Source organism: Drosophila takahashii, chromosome 3R (genome assembly GCF_030179915.1).
Source record: "Drosophila takahashii strain IR98-3 E-12201 chromosome 3R, DtakHiC1v2, whole genome shotgun sequence".
NCBI classification, from domain to species: Eukaryota; Metazoa; Arthropoda; class Insecta; order Diptera; family Drosophilidae; genus Drosophila; species Drosophila takahashii.
The window spans coordinates 5,487,306-5,507,839 of record NC_091681.1 but is presented as its reverse complement, the minus strand read 5'-3'; the positions used below and the strand labels follow the sequence as shown (position 1 = coordinate 5,507,839).

At 46.6% G+C, this 20,534-nt stretch overlaps 2 protein-coding genes across 2 annotated transcripts; one reads left to right on the top strand and one right to left on the bottom strand.

Annotated features, from left to right (window-relative positions):
• Nucleotides 1–9,375: 9,375 nt before the first annotated feature.
• Nucleotides 9,376–10,343, bottom strand: LOC123003139 (uncharacterized). Its single transcript, XM_044394723.2, has 2 exons — nucleotides 9,531–10,343; nucleotides 9,376–9,466 (listed from the first exon to the last, which is right to left on the bottom strand). The coding sequence occupies exon 1, from the start codon at nucleotides 10,310–10,312 to the stop codon at nucleotides 9,671–9,673; it is 642 nt and encodes a 213-aa protein (XP_044250658.2). The 5' UTR covers nucleotides 10,313–10,343; the 3' UTR covers nucleotides 9,376–9,466; nucleotides 9,531–9,670.
• Nucleotides 10,344–12,742: 2,399 nt separating this feature from the next.
• Nucleotides 12,743–17,977, top strand: LOC123003150 (uncharacterized). Its single transcript, XM_070216550.1, has one exon. It carries the CDS (start codon nucleotides 12,743–12,745, stop codon nucleotides 17,975–17,977), a length of 5,235 nt encoding a protein of 1,744 aa, XP_070072651.1.
• Nucleotides 17,978–20,534: the final 2,557 nt, after the last annotated feature.

Sequence of the window (20,534 nt, the reverse complement as noted above, 5' to 3'; positions counted from 1 at the left end):
ACCAACATTATCCGCATCTAAAATCCGTCGCGAGCATGTCAGTTCCTTATGGCAAAAGGTGAATGATGCATATGACACATGCTCCGAGTGCATTGTGGCTGCGGGTGACAGCGCCGCAGACACCAAATCCATCCTGAAGGCGAAATACAACGAAACGTATTCCATATACGAAAGATTTGCTGCTCAGATCCTCGAGCAAATACAACAGGGCTCCCCCAAATCATCTCAACCTCCAGCATCGTCTCCCCAAGACTACATTTCGTTTGGCTGTCAGCTTCCTCCGATCGATACGGAGATTTTCTCAGGCGATTATCTTCGCTGGCCGACTTTCCGGGACCTTTTCACGGCGATCTATATAGACAATCCGAGTCTGACGCCTGTTGAAAAGCTGTACCATTTAAATGCCAAAACTAGTGGCGAAGCTCATTCTATAGTTTCCAAGTCCCCACTCACCAATGATGGCTTCCGTTCAGCTTGGACAAATCTAACTGAGCGTTTCGAAAACAAGCGATTTCAGGTGAACAACCACCTAAAAACATTGTTCAATGTGCAATCCATGGCACAAGAGTCTGGGGCAGCCTTAAAGGAACTTCAACACACGATTCAAGGATGTTTAACTGCCTTAGAACTATCCGGCATTCAAATTGAGAATTGGGACCCTATTCTAGTCTACATTTGCTCCACAAAGCTACCAAAGCTCACGCTCTCATTATGGGAGCAATCCATTCAAAATAAAGCCGAAATTCCCACTTGGCTAGAGCTAGATTCTTTTTTGACTGAGCGCCACCGAACACTAGAGGCCGTCGATAGCATCCAGTCTGCTAGTTCACTCCAAGTTCCGTCCAAAGTCCCAGCTCGATTAGCAGAACTTCCAAATATAAAGTCCTTCACCACGAGAGTACTTCCAATACCCAAAGGCTGCGATCTGTGTTTAAAAGAAAAACACCCCGTGCGTATATGTCCACGCTTTCTCCAAATGCGGGTAAATGATCGTTCAGCCTACATCCAAGATAAACAGTTATGTTCCAATTGTTTTGCAAGCAGCCATAAATTGCAGGATTGCATTAGCGCTCACAGTTGTTTTACTTGCCAAAGTCGGCATCATACGCTGTTGCATCCAAGCAACAATTCTACAATTACTTCGATTCCATCCAAACCTCCAGGGCCAGTGTCAGCCTCAATCCCACACAGAATTTCGTCTTTCTCAGCGCGTGTTTCCAACGTTCATGGGATTAACCGAATTTCCGATCCCGACCCGATTACAAGGGTCTATCCAACAGATAATTCTTCCGATTATTGGGTTCCATATCCCGCCTTGGATGACAGACGTTCCCGAGGTATTAAATCCTACCAATGCCGAGTCTGCCAAAAAATCCATCCGCTACGGAAATGCCACCGTTTTCTACGACTTGGCGCCCAGAAAAGGATCCATGAAGTACATAAACATAAGTACTGTTTTAATTGCTTGGCCCACGATCATTCCCAGGACTCGTGCCGCAGTGGAAATTGCTGCCAGAAGTGTGGAAAGAACCACCACACTCTTCTACACTTGGACGATCGCTCCCGCTATCCTGCAGATACTTCTTCTGATGTTTTGCTACGGTGGTCCTCGCAAGGGGGGGGAGAATGTTCACGCCAAAAGGGCGTCTAATTTCGAGAGGCAGTGTCGAGCGGCAGTTTTCTCCAGATGTCCACATCTCGCTCGCTCGCACTGCCCTTCGCTCTCCCTCTCCAACTCTCCCGCAACTCTACGCTCCGCTCTGGAGCCGCTAAGTTAAGCTTCATGTAATTAGTTCTATTTTCAAGTGTCAAATAAACAGCCGCACGTCGCGCAAAACCCCGAAGTTTTTCCATCGTGTTTTTCGTTACAATTTCTGCGCGGAAATTCATCCGCTTTTCCTGGGACTCATCAGCGCTTCTACGATCAAGCCGCCGCCCCAACAATTAGTGTTGGCCCACACGTCCCAAATCGAGCCCAGACTGCAAAGTTCCGTTTTCACTACAAACATAAAAACTCGGAATGAACTGCAGCAGCTCTTAAAGGCGTTTGCACTCAACAAAGTGAGCGACTACTCTGGATTGGATCAAGGACCGGACAGGAAGAAGTTTAAGGCGCAGGCGCAAATCAAATGTCATTATTGCGGCAAGATAGGACATAAAGCGTTTGAGTGCCGCAAGAAGAAGGAAGAAGAAAGAAACGTCGCAAAACCAAATCATCATGCTGGCAAACCTTTGGCTGGACGAGAGAGGTCAGCAGTTACTTGCTTCAAGTGTGGCAATCCTGGTCACATTGCATCTGTATGTATGAAGGGAACGACATCGGCGAACAACTTCAACAACGAGAAGCGAGTCGACATGTGTGCAGTGTTGGAGCCAACTAGTATTATGAAGCAAATGGGTGAGAGTTTTATTTTCTTCTTCGATTTGGGTGCCGAATGCTCTTTGGTCAAGGAGAAACTTTGCAACAAGCTGGCTGGAAAAAGGATTTATAATACGGTAGTGCTAAGAGGAATAGGTGACAACTTTGTTAAAAGCAACTTACAAGTATTGGCAACTGTAAATATTTCCGAATTTAATGTAGAAGTCCTATTTCATGTAGTAAAGGATAATTACCTTAAGTACGATATTATAATTGGTCGAGAAATATTGCAGCTAGGTCTTGGTGTCATGATTGATGCTAACAAATTAACAATGTATAGGAATCAAATTGTCAATGTAGTGAGTAATGAAACTTCGATAAGTATCTTAGAAAATCTGCTTAACGATAATGTGGAATTAGCTGATAATGATAAGATAATATTAAGAAATATTTTAAATGAATTCTCAGATCGATTTATAACTGGCATGCCACACAGGCGTATAACTACAGGAGAATTAGAAATTCGTCTAATTGATGAACATAAGACTGTACAAAGACGTCCGTATAGACTAAGTGCAGAAGAAAAACTAATAGTCAGGGACAAAATTCAACAAATGATTGAAAGCAATGTCATCCGCCCAAGTAGCTCTCCATTCGCTAGTCCGATGCTTTTAGTTAAAAAAAAGATGGCAGTGATAGACTACGCATTGATTTTCGCGAATTAAATGCGAATATGGTGTCTGATAAATATCCATTGCCATTAATAGCAGATCAGATAGATAGATTACGTGGTAGTAAATACTTTAGCAGTTTGGACATGGCCAGCGGATTTTATCAGATACCGATTCACACTGATTCCATCGAGAAGACAGCTTTCGTGACTCCAGAAGGCCAATATGAGTTCCTTGCTATGCCATTCGGTTTGAAGAACGCTTCGTCAGTATTTCAAAGATCGATTGTACGAGCCTTAGGTGATTTGGCATACTCGTATGCAATTGTCTATATTGATGATGTGTTAATAGTCGCAAACTCCAAAGAAGAAGCTTTTACAAGATTGAAAGTTGTTCTTAAAGCCTTGTCAGATGCCGGGTTTTCATTCAATATAAAGAAGTGCACATTCTTCAAGACAGGAATAGAGTATCTCGGGTTTTATATTAAAGATGGCGAAATTAAACCCAATCCTAGAAAAATAGAAGCTCTATCCGCATTAAGCCAACCAACTACTGCCACGCAGTTAAGACAATTTATAGGTTTGGCTTCATATTTCAGAAAGTTTGTTCCACGATTCTCTGAACAGATGAAACCATTGTATCAATTAACTTCTAAGGTAAATGGATTTGCTTGGAAGGAAAATCATGAACAAATACGAAAAAAGATTATTGACGTGTTGACAAGTGACCCTGTGTTGACCATATTCAACCCTGAGCTTCCGATCGAGTTGCATACAGACGCCAGCGCGGATGGCTACGGTGCAATGCTCCTTCACAGGATTGACGGCACATGTAGGGTGATCGAGTATTTCAGTAAGTGTACATCGGCTTCAGAATCAAAATATCATTCATATGAACTAGAGACTTTAGCCGTGTATAATGCTGTTAAACATTTTCGACATTACCTGCATGGTAGAAAGTTCGTCGTCCATACTGACTGCAATTCCTTAAAGGCGAGTCGCACAAAGGCTGAACTGACACCACGAGTACACCGATGGTGGTTGTTGTATCGCAAAATTCAGAGAAGCGGCAAGACTAGTTGCTTACCAGTGATTCCGAGAGCTTTTAGGTGGTCGGTCATTAATCATGTACACGAGGCTATAATGCATCTTGGCTGGCAGAAAACTCTAAACAAGGTCTATGAACAATATTGGTTTGAAGGTATGTCGAAGTACGTTAGAAAGTTTGTGGAAAACTGTATAACCTGTAAGCTCTCCAAACCCTCAACAGGCAAAGTACAAATGGAACTGCACCCCATTCCCAAGGTATAAATCCCCCTCTTCCAATGCTCGCTCTTCCCTCGCTGGGAACGCCTACTTCCAGGCTCTCCCGCTCTCCCGCCTTCCCACGCCCGGGATCTCTCCACAGCGCTCATTAGTTTTAAGTTTAGTTCTCATTGTAATCTATACGAAATACATCGCCCGGCCGGTCCGCGCTAATAACGAAAAGTTCCAGTGCGTTCTCATTTAGTTCCATACGTCGCGATCGCAAAGTGTTTATCTCTCCCCCACAGCTTGCCACCGGCTATTTTGCACCAAGCCGCAACGCCGACGAAGCTGCCTTCAACTCGAAGAAATACTTGCGACGCCCCCCACCAAACATTTTGATCCATTCGAGCCGGATTGCTCCACCAGATAAGTGCCACTTATTATTTTTTATTAACTGCCGGTCGACAGTCAGCCATTCGAAAACATAATTCGTTTGACTTTCTGTACGATTTGTCTAAAATCCAAGTCCGATTTAATCCGACAACGGCAGTTAGTAAATTACATTTCCAATTCCGTCTTCTATTTCTTCGTCTCCTTTAACGTGCGGCCATATTGTCTATTTTCCAATTCCCTTTCTTGTGCATATTGATGTACAAGTTTCATATTCACATTTGGCCGTACATCCAGTAAAAATACATCCAAAATTAAATCGAAGAAATTGCAAAATATTAATCTAAATTAAAGTGTGCAAATAAAAAGTCAAGCGTACAGTGAGAAAGAAAAGTCAGTGAACAGTGAAAAATAAATCAAATTCAAAAATTAAAATTCAATTAATTTCCCACAAAAATTAAGTGTTCCGCCAATTTAGGCCCACAAACAGTGAGACTGATTTTTTTTACTGTATATCCGCTGTGACAAATATTTGCATACATAATTCAAAATCCAAATACAGTCCACAATAAATCGAAAATACACAACACATACCCGCCGGCAAAATTTAAAATAAAAATTTTCCGCCATCTTGATTACCATATACTCCACATCTTATATACATATTTATTACATATAATATACATATTACATAATCCACATATATTACATCCATATATTACACACATATTACTTCCATACTCCCATACATATTATTTCTATGAAAACACCCAATCCCGAACATCGAAGTATTTCCGTCGGCCATAAATATATATATTAAATAAATTCCCAAAGCCGACGTGAAATAACTTTTGGGTCTCAGTGTGCTCTTTATTTCCCCTTCAACATACATTCACACATACATACATACGAATTCCCCAAATTCCCGCGCATTCCAGCATTTCTCGCACATAGCCCGCAAAGGGGCTTTATGCACGAGTTCATTTTTGGGCATTTGTGTTATCCAACGATTAAAGCGCTCTTTATTCCGAGCCATTCCAAATAAATTCCAAATAAATAAAATAAAGTAAAAAACCAAAAAAATAAATACCAAGCTCAATTCTAATAAACTTAAATAAATACTGAGAGTTAAAAAATTAAAATTAAATTTACAAAATCCCTCATCGCTAGAGTTCCAAAAAAAATTAAATAAAATACTGTCCACATCCCAGAAACCAGTGGAAACAATCTATTAATATTGTTCACGGTTTGCGTCCGAATCCATTAGTTACCGCGTCCATTCCAGTATTTTTATTTATTTATTGAGTTTGGTATATCCATAGGTTAGGTTAGGTTAGGACGGCTGCTAGACTATAGCCTGGCACACTTAGACCTCTGTGGGTCCATTGTGGTACCGTATGATCTCTATTTTTGGGTCCCCTATCCGTTAAGGGTCAGCCTGTAGGTTGGTCGATCAGCAAGTCCCCCATCCGGAGGATTTAATAAAAGAGCTTAGACTCTTCAGATTAATCTGCGAAATTTCGGTCAGGTCATTTATGAAAGGATATCCTAAGTGTTTCAGTCTAAGCCTGCATAGGGCTGGGCATGAACAGAGTAGGTGTTCCACCGTTTCCTCTTCTTCCTCATCCCTGCAGCTTCTACAGAAGTCATTTTTAGGGGCTTTTAGCCTGCCGGCGTGTGCGCCAACGAGCCAGTGGCCTGTCAGTACTCGAATTAGCATGCCACACTCTGTGCGGCTGAAATTCAGTAGTTCTGATGTTTTCTTATTGTTTATTGCAGGCCATGTCTGGTGAGAGATTCGGCACTGCAGTGTGTTTTGCCAATTGGTGTTGGCTAATTTGCAGAAATGGTTTTTAATAATTAGCTTACAGGTAGCCAAAGGCATGCCAACATTCTCCTTTCCTGGAAGGAGAGGTATGGTGGTGCCTTGCCTGGCTAGCTCGTCTGCTATACAGTTGCCTACGATATCCCGGTGACCCGGAACCCATATAAGGCTGACAGTAAACTGACTAGCCATCTCGTGAAGAGATTTGCGACAGTCTGCTATTGTTCGGGAGTTTGTATTCGTCGAGTATATTGATTTAATAGCCGCTTGGCTATCACTATATATGTTTATGTGCCTGTTCTGGGTGTTTAAGCCCCTTAAACAGACGAGTGCTTCCATTATAGCATACACTTCCGCTTGGAAGACACTGCAGTGGTCGGGAAGTCTGAATGACTGCCTGATCTCTAACTGCTCGGAGTATATGCCTCCACCTACGTGTCCGTCGAGTTTGGAGCCGTCTGTATATATACAGATTGCGTCTATTGAGCCCGGTCGGCCCCGATCCCATGCTTCCCTACCTGGGATCATAGCTTCGAAGGGCGTGTGTCTGTATTCACGGGTTTTACATAGATCCGTTTTTGGCGGGATCAAATTGTCATGCTGAAGAATCTTAGCGTGACCATACAGTTGGGATTTCCATTGCCCCGTATCCCTTAGTCGAATGGCTGCCGATTTCGCCCTTTCCATGCCTGATAAGTCCAGGCTCTGGAGGTTCAAGATCGCATTCAGCGCTTCGTTTGGGGTAGTTCGAAGGGCTCCACTAATACACAAAGCCGCCATGCGCTGTACTTTGTTAAGGGGAGTTAGGATACATTGATTGTGTAGAGCGGTCCACCACAGAGTCACTCCATATAGTAGGATTGGCTTGACTACCGCTGTGTATATCCAATTGACGATTTTAGGGGACATACCCCATCTAAGCCCGATTGCTTTTTTACAAGAGTAAAGTGCAATGGTCGCTTTCTTGGTTCTCTCTTGGTTGTTTAAGCCCCATTTAAGACGCTTATCTAATACTAACCCCAAGTATCTTGCGTGATCGCTAAAAGAGAGATTACAGTTGTTTAAAGTGGGTGGGTTGAGTTTTGGGATTTTGTATCTATTTGTGAAAAGGACTAGTTCCGTTTTTGAGGGATTTACCCCAAGTCCGTTTTTTGTAGCCCATTCCGATAGTATCTTTAGTTTTGCGGTCATAAGATCGCATAGCGTTTGTGGATACTTACCATTAAAAATGATAGCGACATCGTCTGCGTATGCCACTATCTTACAGCCTCCTCCTTCGAGAATCCGCAGTAGTTTATTTACCGCGATATTCCATAGGAGGGGTGAAAGTACACCTCCTTGCGGAGTGCCTCTGTTCACTAGTCTAGTCTGGGTAGAGGTCCCTAGTGTGGCCGTGACCAGTCTCCTTATCAGCAATTTGTGGATCAGCCCCACCAGCGGTGGCTCAACCCGTAGTTCAGTGAGGGATTCTGTTATTGCCGTGGGAAGCACGTTATTGAAAGCTCCTTCTATGTCAAGGAAGGCGATCAAGGTGTATTCTTGTATACTGAGTGATTTCTCGATGTTGCTTACTACCAAGTGTAGCGCCGATTCGGTCGATTTACCTTTGGTGTATGCGTGTTGCGCCTTTGATATCTGCGTCGGGTCAATGATGTCTCTGATGTGTAGACCAATCAGTCTTTCTAAGATTTTTAGCAGGAATGATGTCAGACTTATCGGTCTAAAATCCTTCGCTGTAGTATGGGTGGCCTTCCCTGCTTTAGGGATGAAAACGACTTTCGTTTCCCGCCACGCTGTAGGTAGTTCTCCTACTGCAAGAATGATCTGGAAAATTTTTCTCAGCCAGTTTGTAGCTAGCTGTCCTGCTTGCTGAATTTGTGCTGGTGTTATATTGTCCGGTCCCGGCGATTTGTACGGTTTAAAACTATGAATGGACCAGTTTATATTACGGTCTGATAGTAGGAGGTTTAAGTTTATTCCTTCTCCAGTGTGTCTTCCTGGGGGATGTCCTGTTTGCAGGCTCCCTGGGAAGTGAGCGTCTAGGAGTAGGTTTAGGGATTCTTCACTAGAGTCCGACCATGATCCGTCAGCCTTTTGGAGATAGCCCATCGTTACGGCTGTCTTAGAAAGTATCTTTCTGAGCCTTGCGGCATCCGTTGTCTTTTCAATATCCGAGCAGAAGTTCTGCCACGCAGTTCTCTTCTCTTTTCTGATGGCCTTTTTGTATGTGGCTAGTTCCTTTTTGTAGCTTTGCCAGCTAATGTCCTCATTTGTAGCTTTCGCTCTGTTGAACAGGCTTCTGCATTTGGCTCTGAGGATTGATAATTGCTGGGTCCACCAAGGAGGTTTTTTCTTTCCCCTTGGTTTCCCCAGCGGGCATGCAGCTGTGAATGCCGCGTTGCATGCTTCTGTGAATTTTTTTACTATATTATCTAGCTCCTGAGTGCAAAGAGTGCTGTCTGGTGGCTCCCTGGGGAGGAAGCTCGATAGAATTTCTTTGTATTTTTTCCAGTTTGCCCGCCTGGGGTTGGCAAAGCTGACCGGCGCAGGTGACACTAGAGACAAAGTTGTCTCTATAAACCTGTGATCTGAGAATGAGTGCTCGTTGGAGACAGCCCAGTTTGTGACTGTGCTTACGAGTGAATCTGATGCCAGGGTTAGATCTATGATCGTTTGGCACGTTTTTGTTATGAAAGTAGGGGTATTGCCCCTGTTACAAAGAAATAAGTTCGAATTTAGAATGAAATCAAATAAAGACTCACCTCTGTCGTTGTTGATAGGGCAGCCCCACTGGGTATGGTGGGCATTTGCATCGCATCCTATCACCAAACCTTTGTTAAGCTCTTCACATTCTTGTACCAGTCCTCTGACTAGCGCGTCTGGGGGTTCTACCTTTTCAAAAGCCATGTAGGCCGATAGCATCCTTATGGAGCCGTTTTGCAGCTCCAGGCTTATTGCCGTGTTGTCTCCGTTGCTGTAATTGCGAAGCAGAAATGTACTAAGATGCCGTTTGGCTAAAATACAGGTTCGAATTTTACCTTGTTTGGGGTCAAGCATAAGCTTGTAGTCTTTTGTTCCTAGCCCAGCAACCTTGCCTCCTGCTATCCAAGGTTCCTGAACTAAGACCACGTCGGCTTCGCCTTTGGCAAGGCGAAGCAATAGGGCAGCGGACGCTGCTTTACTGTGGTGTAGGTTGATCTGCAGGAGTCTTAGCGACATCCCCAGCTGCAACCTCCACCACAGTAACGTCGGCCTCCGAATCGCTCAGGTCCACTTCTTCGATTGCCGGTCCCAGCGCTCGCAACTCTCTGCTCAGCGATGAGTCGGTTGAGTAGCCGTCCTCCGGCATACCAGGGGCCTCCACTTCCTCCGCAAGTACCTGCTCAGCTGGGTTGCCGGCAGGGCTTCCCTTGGAACTGGAGTCCCCTTTGTATATCTTAATGTGTATGGCGCTGAAGCCATAATTGAGCACTCCCCGAGCAGCCTCTATGGGAGCGACCGACTCCTTGTTTAGCACCACGATCGCCTGATTTACATCACCTGCATGCTCCTCCACCTTTACGACTTTCCAGTCTTTTGTGGGGAGATGTGGGTTGCACTCTTGCAACATATAGAGGATATCCTCCGGTGATTTGATAGCTGCTGGGAGCCAAATTCTAGCTCGGGGTCTACTGGGGACGTCACACCAATCTAGTGCGACTATGTTCGCCCCATCGTAGACTTCACCTAGCTGCGCTGTCGCCTGCTTGTATAGATCAGCTGATCGCTGATTGTCGCAGGCAACCACCTTTACACTGCCCTGGTACCAGCCCGCGTCCATGCAGCAAGGCGATGAACCGGGCTTCTCGCGCACCATACGCAGGCATATGAGAGACAGCTGGGAATCAACCGCCTTCCATTTGTTTTTGGGGATCCTGCTCTCCGGATTTCCCCTGTCAATGAGTCCCAGAAGGACCCGATCTTTAGTGATCTCGGCAAAGGAGACCGACGGCTGGATCTTCGATCTCTTCGCCGACGGACCAGGCAGCTCTACGGAGCGTTGCCTCTTCACCTGGGCACCTTCCTGTTGGGTGTTTCCTTGCCCATAGTTTGGGAACACCGTCCTGGCCCACTCAACCTTCTTCAGCCATTCGGGCGAAGGCGTGGCGACTTTGCTTCTGGCATGTGAACGCAGGGTTTGGGCGGCCGTCCGTCTCTCTGCGTATGTAAATTTCTGAACACCAGCGGTCGACCCGATCGACTTTGCTGCGTCTACCGCTGGTTTAGGCGCAGATGCGCGCATAGCGGAGGCGTTTGCGACAGTCTTTCTGTCTCCCATCACCCCTTGTTTGGGATGAGGCCCTTTCTGAGCCTTACTGGTGTTTGCAACGGAGCCAACGTTCGTCATTGCAGTATTGGGTTTGTTGAGAGTACCCGTCTCTGATTTATTGTTATTTTTATTTAATGATTCCATATTTGGTCCCACGAGCTGCGGAGAAGGGGAAAGGTCCGCCCGGGCAGAGATCCGCGGTACCCGGGTAAGGCGGTAGGTAGAACAGGGGGTCGCCATCTCCCTGAGCCCACCGTTTGAGACTGGGCTAGTTTTTGATCCGGGCCCCCAGCCAGGCTGACTCTTGGCACGGTCCGAATTACACCGTAGTCCGGCCCGGAGTGAGATGTTGTTAGGGAGAGGAAGTGGGTAGGCAGTGTGTGAGGGATATTTAGGTTTGTGTAAAGCAACTGTTTAGATGCGGCTGAACAAATCGCATCGTCGGTACTGCTTCGTTGCAAGATACCCGCTGGTTGTCCGGGACCGCTTATTTGCTGGGGTTTCTGTCCACGATTCCGTGCTTGACTTCTACCACCAGCTTATTCACAGTTGGCCTCGATTGAGGTCGTCCGCTATCCGCAACCTAGTGGTATATCCATATATCTACTTGATTTATTTTCTTGTTGGGGAGAAAAAATAAAAGTTCCAAAAAAATATATCATCCGCATACCACTGCAACGTATTTTTTGTTTGGTCTCCGAATAATTTAAAAAAAAAACAAGAAAGGAAGCTAGCTTCGTCCAGCCGAAGCTTATATACCCTTGCAGATCATTCCTATTAATTAACAAATTGCAAAAATGTTAAATTTTCTAATATTTCTCATTAATTTTCCGATCGTTCCTATGCCAGCTATATGATATAGTCGTCCGATTTTGATCAAATTAAAATTGAAATTCGGAAATATTTAAAAAGAGTCATATCCTAGAGTAGAAGATAATACAATAAAAAGCAAATAAGCTAGAATTTATTTCCTATTACTCTTCCATTAATTTATCGATCGTTCCTATGGCAGCTATATGATATAGTAGTCCGATTTTTTAAATATTTAATTCGAAATTCAGAAATATTTAAAAAATAACATCCCCAAAAGTAGAAGGTAATATTTCAAAAAACACCGAAGCTAGAATTTTTTTAACGTTTTCTTTTCCGATCCTTCCTATGGGAGCTATAAGATATAGTTGTCCGATCCGGTTGGTTCCGACATATATACTACCTGCAATAGAAAGAAGACTTTTGGGAAAGTTTCATTCCGATAGCTCAAAAACTGAGAGACTAGTTTGCGTAGAAACAGACAGACGGACAGACGGACAGACGGACAGACGGACGGACAGACGGACAGACGGACATGGCTAGTTCGACTCGCCTAGTGATGCTGATCAAGAATATATATACTTTATGGGGTCGGAAACGTCTCCTTCACTGCGTTGCAAACTTCTGACTGAAATCATAATACCCTCTGCAAGGGTATAAAAATAAAGAAGAATACTAACGATATCTAATCCCATCCTAATTCGGCCAGCCACCCCTCATAAAATACTAATCGAAAAATACTTCATCAAGAACAGTATTTTTTCAGTATTTTATTTTTAGTATTTTTGGTATTTTTTGCGATTCTTGTTCCATCGTTCCACCAAAAGCCTGGGGATTATTTTTACAATAATTCAGCCACGCATATCGACTGTTTTAGCAGGTCGAGACCCTATTTCCACCAGTCCGTAATTTCTTTTCTGATTTTTGTCCGAAAGATCAGCGCGCACATTCCGAATCAAAACAGCATCCTAGTTTGGTATGTCCAGGGAAAGTTCTAACAAACTATCCCCTGTTTCATCACCGAAAGTTCCGAAAATCACTATAAGGACGCCCACACCTACAAAGGTCAAGACGCCAATTACCAAAAGGGCTCCTTCTCCTATCGAAAGATCCACGCGAGCCAGCACGAAAATGGTTGCAACGGCTGCCGAACTCGCCCTAAACCAATTTATTGAAGTCTCGGATCGACTTTCCGAATTGGAGGCGCGAATAAATATTCCCGCGGCGGTCCCTCCTACGTTGTCCGTCCTCAATATTCGCCGAGACGAAATCAAAGAGGTATGGGTCCGCATCAAAAAAGAGTACGATGCGTGTACCGCGTGCCTTGTAGCAGCCGGAGAAAGTGCAGTTGACATGTTGCCAGTTCTCAAGGCTAAGTACGGTTACTGCTACAGCGCGTACGAAAAGTGCGGGGCCCAAATAGCAGACCAAATAGCGCAGACTCCGCAAAATCCGCAAGCTACCTCCACTCCAGATACTCCTCAGACTTACATTCCGTCAGGCTGCCACCTTCCGCCGTGCGATACCGAGGTTTTTACCGGCGATTATCTTCGTTGGCCAACCTTCAGGGATCTATTCACGGCAATTTATATCAACAATCCTCGACTCACTCCTGTCGAGAAATTATTTCATCTCAATGCTAAGACGAGGGGCGACGCTCACAATATAGTTGCAAATTCACCCCTTACTAACGATGGCTTTCGCTCAGCGTGGGATAACCTCACTGAGCGTTTCGAAAACAAGCGATTGTTAGTAAACAGTCAATTGAAGATACTCTTCAATGTGCCGTCCGTCACAAAGGAGTCTGGGTCAGCTTTGAAAGAACTTCAAAGTACCATCCAGGGGTGCCTTACGGCGTTAGAAATGTCCGGTATTCAGGTCGAAACTTGGGATTGCCTCTTGGTGTATATGTGCTCATCCAAACTCCCAAAGCTTACGCTTTCCCTATGGGAGCAGTCCCTTCACAACAAAGCCGAGATCCCTACGTGGCATGAGCTGAACGTTTTCCTAACGGAACGTCACAGAACCCTAGAAGCCATAGATGATGTTCGACCATCAGGTTCTAGTCAGGCTCAGCCCAGGGCATCCACATCCAACTCGGCGTCTCGGAGAATAAATTCTTATGAGACAAGGGTAACGCCTCGACAACCTAGAGGGTGCGATCTCTGTAATAGAGAAAACCATCCAATACGCACATGCGCCCAGTTTCTCCGGATGACGGTCGACCAACGGATCGCCTATATCAAACGAAAACAGCTGTGTATGAACTGCTTTGCGCGGACACACCAGCTGCGCGACTGCGAAAGCGCACATAATTGCTTCACGTTCCGCGGCCGCCATCTCACCCTCCTACACCGAGGCACCCCATCCCCAGCGCGCGCAAATCCAACGCCAACGGCCAGATCCAGACCGAATACTCCCGGTCCCTCGGCTGCCAGTGGCACGCAGCCAACACTTCAAAATTATATTGCGGCAGGCTCTAGGTCAGTCCTCCTAGGCACCGCCATGATTAATATATGCCATCAGGGTTCCAACTATGAAGCGCGAGCCTTAATAGACTCCGGATCTGAGGCGACCTTCATTACTGAGCGCCTTTTCAACCTGATTAAGCTGCCGTTCCAGGTTATCCAAGCACAGGTCTCAGGGCTTAATCAAACGGTCTCCGCTGAGACTAAAAAGCTCTGCCAATTGACGATTCGTTCTCCGACTTGGCCTAGTTTGCAGTTAAACACCACTGCCTACGTGCTTCCGCAAATAGCCGGAAATCTTCCCTCATGTCCGCTTCCGCAACATTTCCTGCGAGATCTTCCCGAACTTCCACTAGCGGATCCAAAGTTTTATGAGAGCGCACAAATAGATCTTTTAATCGGGGCCGATATACTTCCTTCCATTCTACTAAGCGGCACCCGAGCGAATATCTGTGGCTCTCTTCTCGGTCAAGAGACCATTTTCGGCTGGATTCTAACAGGACCAGTACCCGCTCCGAGGCAAGATAGAATTTCATCGTTTTCTACGCATGTTGCACACACGTACGAAGCATCTCTCGATAAACTCCTCACCAAATTCTGGGAGGTGGAGGATCTGCCAGTAAAGGTGGCAAAAGAATCCGACGTGATCTGTGAGGATAATTTCCTTCGGACCACCACAAAAGACGATACCGGCAGGTATGTCGTGAGTCTTCCCTTTCGAGATCCTGAGAACATGAAATGCTCCCTAGGACATTCCAGATCCCTGGCGTTGGCTCAATTCTTAAGAAACGAGCAGCGGCTAAAAAGGGACAGTACGCTAAAATCCAAGTACGACTCAGTAATTCAAGAATATCTCGACCTCAACCACATGAGAGAAGTCCCTCCTACCGACGATTCAGCGTGTTATTACCTCCCACACCACGCGATGTTAAAACCGGAGAGTACGACCACCAAGCTTCGAGTGGTATTCAATGCCTCCAGCCCTTCAGACAATAGGGTCAGCTTAAATGATATCCTTCATGCTGGCCCGGTCCTACAGTCCGATCTAACCATCCAGATCCTGAAGTGGCGATATTTCCGTTTTGTGTACAGTGCTGATATCGAGAAAATGTACCGGCAGATCTGGGTAGATCCGAAGCAGACAGCGTTCCAACGTATCTTATTCCGCAATAGAGAAGGATACATTCGCGATTTTGAGCTAAAAACTGTTACGTTTGGGGTCAATTGTGCACCGTTTCTGGCAATTCGGGTCCTGCAACAGCTGGCGACCGACGTGCAACTAACCCATCCGAGGGCGAGTAAAGTTATTCGTGGTTGCATGTACGTCGATGATGTCCTTTCGGGAGCTGACTCTGCAGAAGAGGCTCACCTTACCATTCGCGAGTTGCAGAGTGCTCTCGATTCGGCTGGTTTTCCATTAAGAAAGTGGACCTCCAACCATAAAGAAGTTCTGGCTCATATCGAGACCAATCATCTTTTAAACGCCGAGTTCCTCGAGATAGATACGGAAAGCACGGCGAAAACTCTCGGAGTCCGTTGGAAAGCAACATCCGATGAGTTTTTCTTCGCCCCTCCAGACCTATCCAACGAAGCCACGCTCACGAAACGTCATGTTCTTTCCCAAATCGCCAAGCTGTTTGATCCAGCAGGCTGGCTCGCTCCTTTCGTGGTCTGTGCCAAGATTTTCATGCAGGAGATCTGGCTTCATGATCTTGGGTGGGATGATGAACTCCCAATTGAACTGTGCCAAAAGTGGCGTGATTTTCTCCAAAGCTACTCGGTCCTAGATCAAGTCCGAATTCCCAGATGGGTGTCCTTCCGCCCAGAGTTCCGAGTCGAGCATCATGGATTCTGTGACGCCTCTCAAAAGGCGTATGGTGCTGCGATCTATGTGCGCGTAGAAATTGGGCACACGACGCTAGTGCATCTCCTTACAGCCAAGACGCGCGTGGCGCCAGTCAAAACTGTGTCGCTTTCAAGGCTAGAGCTGTGTGGAGCTCTATTGCTGTCCGAGATGGCTGAATCCATCCTCCCCCATATGCCAGTGCTGTCCTCGAAACTCCATTGTTGGACCGATTCCACAATTGTGCTTGCATGGCTCGCCAAACCAGCATGCCAATGGACAACGTTCGTTGCCAATCGGGTAACAAAGATTACCCAGTCCACAGAGGCAGCCAATTGGGCACATGTTCAATCCGAACACAATCCAGCCGACTTGGCCAGTCGGGGAGTGCCTCTACAAGACCTGATCGACAACTCCCTTTGGTGGCATGGACCAACTTGGTTGTCAAAGCCACGAGATCAGTGGCCTTCCCAAAGCACCGACTTACAGGTGACCGAAGTGGAAAAGCGTCCTGTCAAGGCCCATGTGGCGTCCATCCCGACAGAAGACATCCTTGATCGCTTTTCCAAGTTAGATAGAGCTTTACGGGTCCTTGCGTATGTCCACCGTTTTGTCCAGCGATGTAAGAAACAGTCGCAGATGTCGGAAGTCCGTCTAGAAGCCCAAGAACTTGTCGCCGCTGAACGGCTCATGGTCATTAGCACTCAGCGCAGATATTTTTCTAATGAATATCGCTGCTTGAGTCAAAAGCGTCCTGTGTCCGCGACAAGTTCAATCCTCTCCTTAAACCCCTTTCTAGATCAGAAAGGGCTTATAAGGGCTTGCGGCCGCATAACGGCCTCCGAAAACTTGCGATATGACGAACGACATCCGATAATACTCCCGTACGAATGTGCACTCTCTCGACTACTGGTGAACTTTACGCATCTCATAACGTTGCACGGAGGTAACCAGTTAGTCGTACGTCTCACCCGGTCAAGATACTGGATTCCGAGAATAAAGAACTTGGTAAAGGCTGTGATTAACTCCTGCAAGGTCTGCGTTATTCATAAGAAGCGCTTGCAAATTCAGATGATGGGAAGTTTTCCGAAAGAGCGAGTGTCTTTTTCCCGGCCATTCACGTACACAGGGATGGACTACGCTGGCCCTTTCGACATCAAAAATTACACAGGCAGAGCGTGCCTAATTACAAAAGGGTATGTGTTGGTTTTCGTATGTTTCTCCACAAAGGCCATCCATCTAGAGCCTACATCCGATCTGACGACCGAGAAATTTCTCGCCGCTTTCGCTCGGTTCGTATCCAGAAGAGGTTGTCCCCGTCAAGTGCAGTCCGACAATGGGAAAACCTTTGTCGGCTCTGCCACCCTGCTCTCCCGAGATTTTCTACAAGCCGTAAAAGAGTCTGTGACTGATGCGTATAGTCATCAGCAGCTCAACTGGCAATTCATTCCTCCGGGGGCACCCCATATGGGAGGCCTGTGGGAAGCTGGTGTCAAAAGCTTCAAAACCTTGTTTTACAAGTCCACCGCTACTCGAAAGTACACCTTTGAAGAGCTTTCAACCCTCCTAGCGAAAATTGAAGCTTGTCTAAATTCCAGACCGCTATCTCCCATGTCAGAAGATCCTACTGATCTCTTAGCGTTGACACCAGGGCATTTTCTCGTCGGCGGACCTCTTTTGTCCATAGTAGAGCCCGAATTAAAAGGGGAATCCAAGTCCATTGTGAATCGGTGGCCACACTTAAAGGCGCTTCATCAGCAATTCCAAGCTCGATGGAAAGAGGAGTATCTCAAGGAGCTCCACAAGCGTAACAAGTGGCAGGCCCCGACCGCAAATCTCCGCGTTGGCGACCTGGTAGTCGTCAAAGAAGACAATCTGCCCTCGAATGAGTGGCGCCTTGGCAGAATCGACTCTGTTTTTCCGGGGGCTGACGGCAATGTCCGTGTCGTCAACATTCTCACGGCACGCAAGATTATTAAGCGTCCCGTGACCAAGGTGGTTCTTCTGCCAGGAGAACACTCCAGCCGTCTTCCTCAACCAACATCCTCCGCATAATTCTCCAACCATCCTCGTCATCTAATCATTTTTAAATCATCTCCATGTTTGTTTCTTTTTTTGTCCATTACTCCCTACCAGATCACATCATGGTTCCTCGTCCACGCAGCGCTCAGGCTTTGGAGAGCAGACGTACTCGAGGTTTAAATTCCTACCGTTGCCAAGTCTGCCGTGGAATCCATCCGCTTCGGAAGTGCCAGAGGTTCCTAAAGCTGAGCGCAGAGAAGCGGCTTCGAGCAGTGCTTGTCAACAAGTACTGCTCAAATTGTCTCGCTCACGAGCTCCTCCATATGCACGAGCGCCCTCTGCCGTCGGCTACCAATCAGCGTTCGCGCCGGCAGAATCCGCCAACTCGCCAAGCGCTGGCCCCGGCAAGGCGCTCGGCATCCGCCGCTACTCAGCAGCGCTCGCGCCGGCAAAATCCGCCAACTCGCAGAGCGCTTGCCTCTCCGCCGCGCTCAGCCTCCTCGACACCGGCACCGTCACTGGCGTCCATCCTCCAGCGGCACAGTGTCAACGTCCTGCCGACGGCCATGGTAATCCTGGAGACCGGGCTCAAGAAGTTCGACACAGCCGCCCTCATCGACCCGTGTACGCCGACAAGTTGCATCGACGCATCCCTGGCGACTGCGTTCCGCTTGCCGACTACCACCGTCGGCGACGAGCGGATTTGTACGGCGACGATTCGGTCGAAGCGCGACGACGACTTCAAGTTGGAGGTGGTCCTGAAGGTGGAGCCAAACGTCCGCATCCGCACCCCCATCCGAGAGCTTGCTCACACCGTGGTCAGCAAATACAGCGACCTCCCGTTGGCCGACGAGCGGTTCTATCTACCGGCAACCATCTCCGTGGTCCTGGGTGCCGACGTCTACGGCAAGGTCATCCGTCCTGGCTTCCACCTGGTCGACGAGGGACTCCCAGTGGCCCAGCGGACGACTTTCGGGTGGATCCTGTCCGGTGCCTGCAACCTGTCCTAGATGACACTTGGGGCTTCGTTGCAACGCTAGCGATTGCAAGGGGGGCGGAATGTTTACGCCGCTTGCCCCGCTCTTAAATCCCCCTCTTCCAATGCTCGCTCTTCCCTCGCTGGGAACGCCTACTTCCAGGCTCTCCCGCTCTCCCGCCTTCCCACGCCCGGGATCTCTCCACAGCGCTCTGAAGCACAGCGCTCATTAGTTTTAAGTTTAGTTCTCATTGTAATCTATACGAAATACATCGCCCGGCCGGTCCGCGCTAATAACGAAAAGTTCCAGTGCGTTCTCATTTAGTTCCATACGTCGCGATCGCAAAGTGTTTATCTCTCCCCCACAGCTTGCCACCGGCTATTTTGCACCAAGCCGCAACGCCGACGAAGCTGCCTTCAACTCGAAGAAATACTTGCGACGCCCCCCACCAAACACCTGGCATACCGTACATATTGATATTAGTGGGAAGCTGAGCGGCAAAAATGACTTAAAGGAGTATATCATAGTACAAATAGACGCATTCACCAAGTATGTTTACCTATATCACACACTGAATTTGGATACGGAAAATTGTATCAACGCAGTAAAGGCAGGTATATCACTTTTTGGGGTTCCTAGCCGTATCATTGCAGATCAAGGTAGGAGCTTTGCCAGTGGTCGATTCCGTGATTTTTGTTCATCAAATAAAATTCAGTTACATTTAATTGCAGCAGGGGCAAGCAGGGCAAACGGCCAAGTGGAGCGCGTGATGAGCACGTTGAAAGGAATGTTGACGGCAGTTGAGACAAGCGAACGCTCTTGGCAGGATGCATTGATGGACATCCAATTAGCTATGAACTGTACTAGTAATCGGGTGACTAATTTCAGCCCCTTAGAGTTACCATAATATCCGAACCTAAGATAGATTGTAAGGAAGCTAGGGCAGAAGCTAAAGAGAATATGGATAAGAATGCAAAATATGAGAAGAGTAGAGTTGATCAAAATAAGGCAAAAGTTGTGAAACATGGGATTGGCGATCATGTCTTGCTAAGAAGTGAGGAACGGCATCAAACGAAATTGGATCCCAAGTTCAAGGGACCGTTTGTTGTAACAGAATTGTTGGAAGGTGATCGTTACCTGTTGAAATCATTGACTAGTAAAAGAACATACAAGTATCCGCATGAGAGCTTGAGAAAACTACCAGATAATCGAGTTGCATCTGAGTTGCTCAAAGAGAGTGATGGCGTTGAAATAGACGCAGAAGATGAGTTGAGATCTGTCACCTAAGAGGGGTGCACAGGACATCACACACAGAGGCTAAGTTGATCTAATGAGAGATTGTGGCACTAAAGGTGCATATCGTCGCAAGTGGCGGCAAGAGCCTGCACTGTGTTGTGATAAATTGTAAGCCAAATGGTCGGGTTTGCGCAGAAGAGTACAAGCTACTAATAAGAAAGAGTTATCCTGCAAAACTGTCATTTGAAGACACAAAAAGTGTATTGAGGGATTTAAAAAAAAAAAAAAAATAAGTCATGATTTAAGTTAATGAGTAACTTCAAATTTGTTTCAGATTAGCAAAATGTGATGCCAATCCAATGTTAAGCCATGCACAC

Excerpts from the sequence above, each read along its gene's own strand:
- LOC123003139 (XM_044394723.2), bottom strand. The coding sequence starts at position 10,312 with ATGGACGCGGGCTGGTACCAGGGCAGTGTAAAGGTGGTTGCCTGCGAC.
- LOC123003150 (XM_070216550.1), top strand. The coding sequence starts at position 12,743 with ATGGTTGCAACGGCTGCCGAACTCGCCCTAAACCAATTTATTGAAGTC.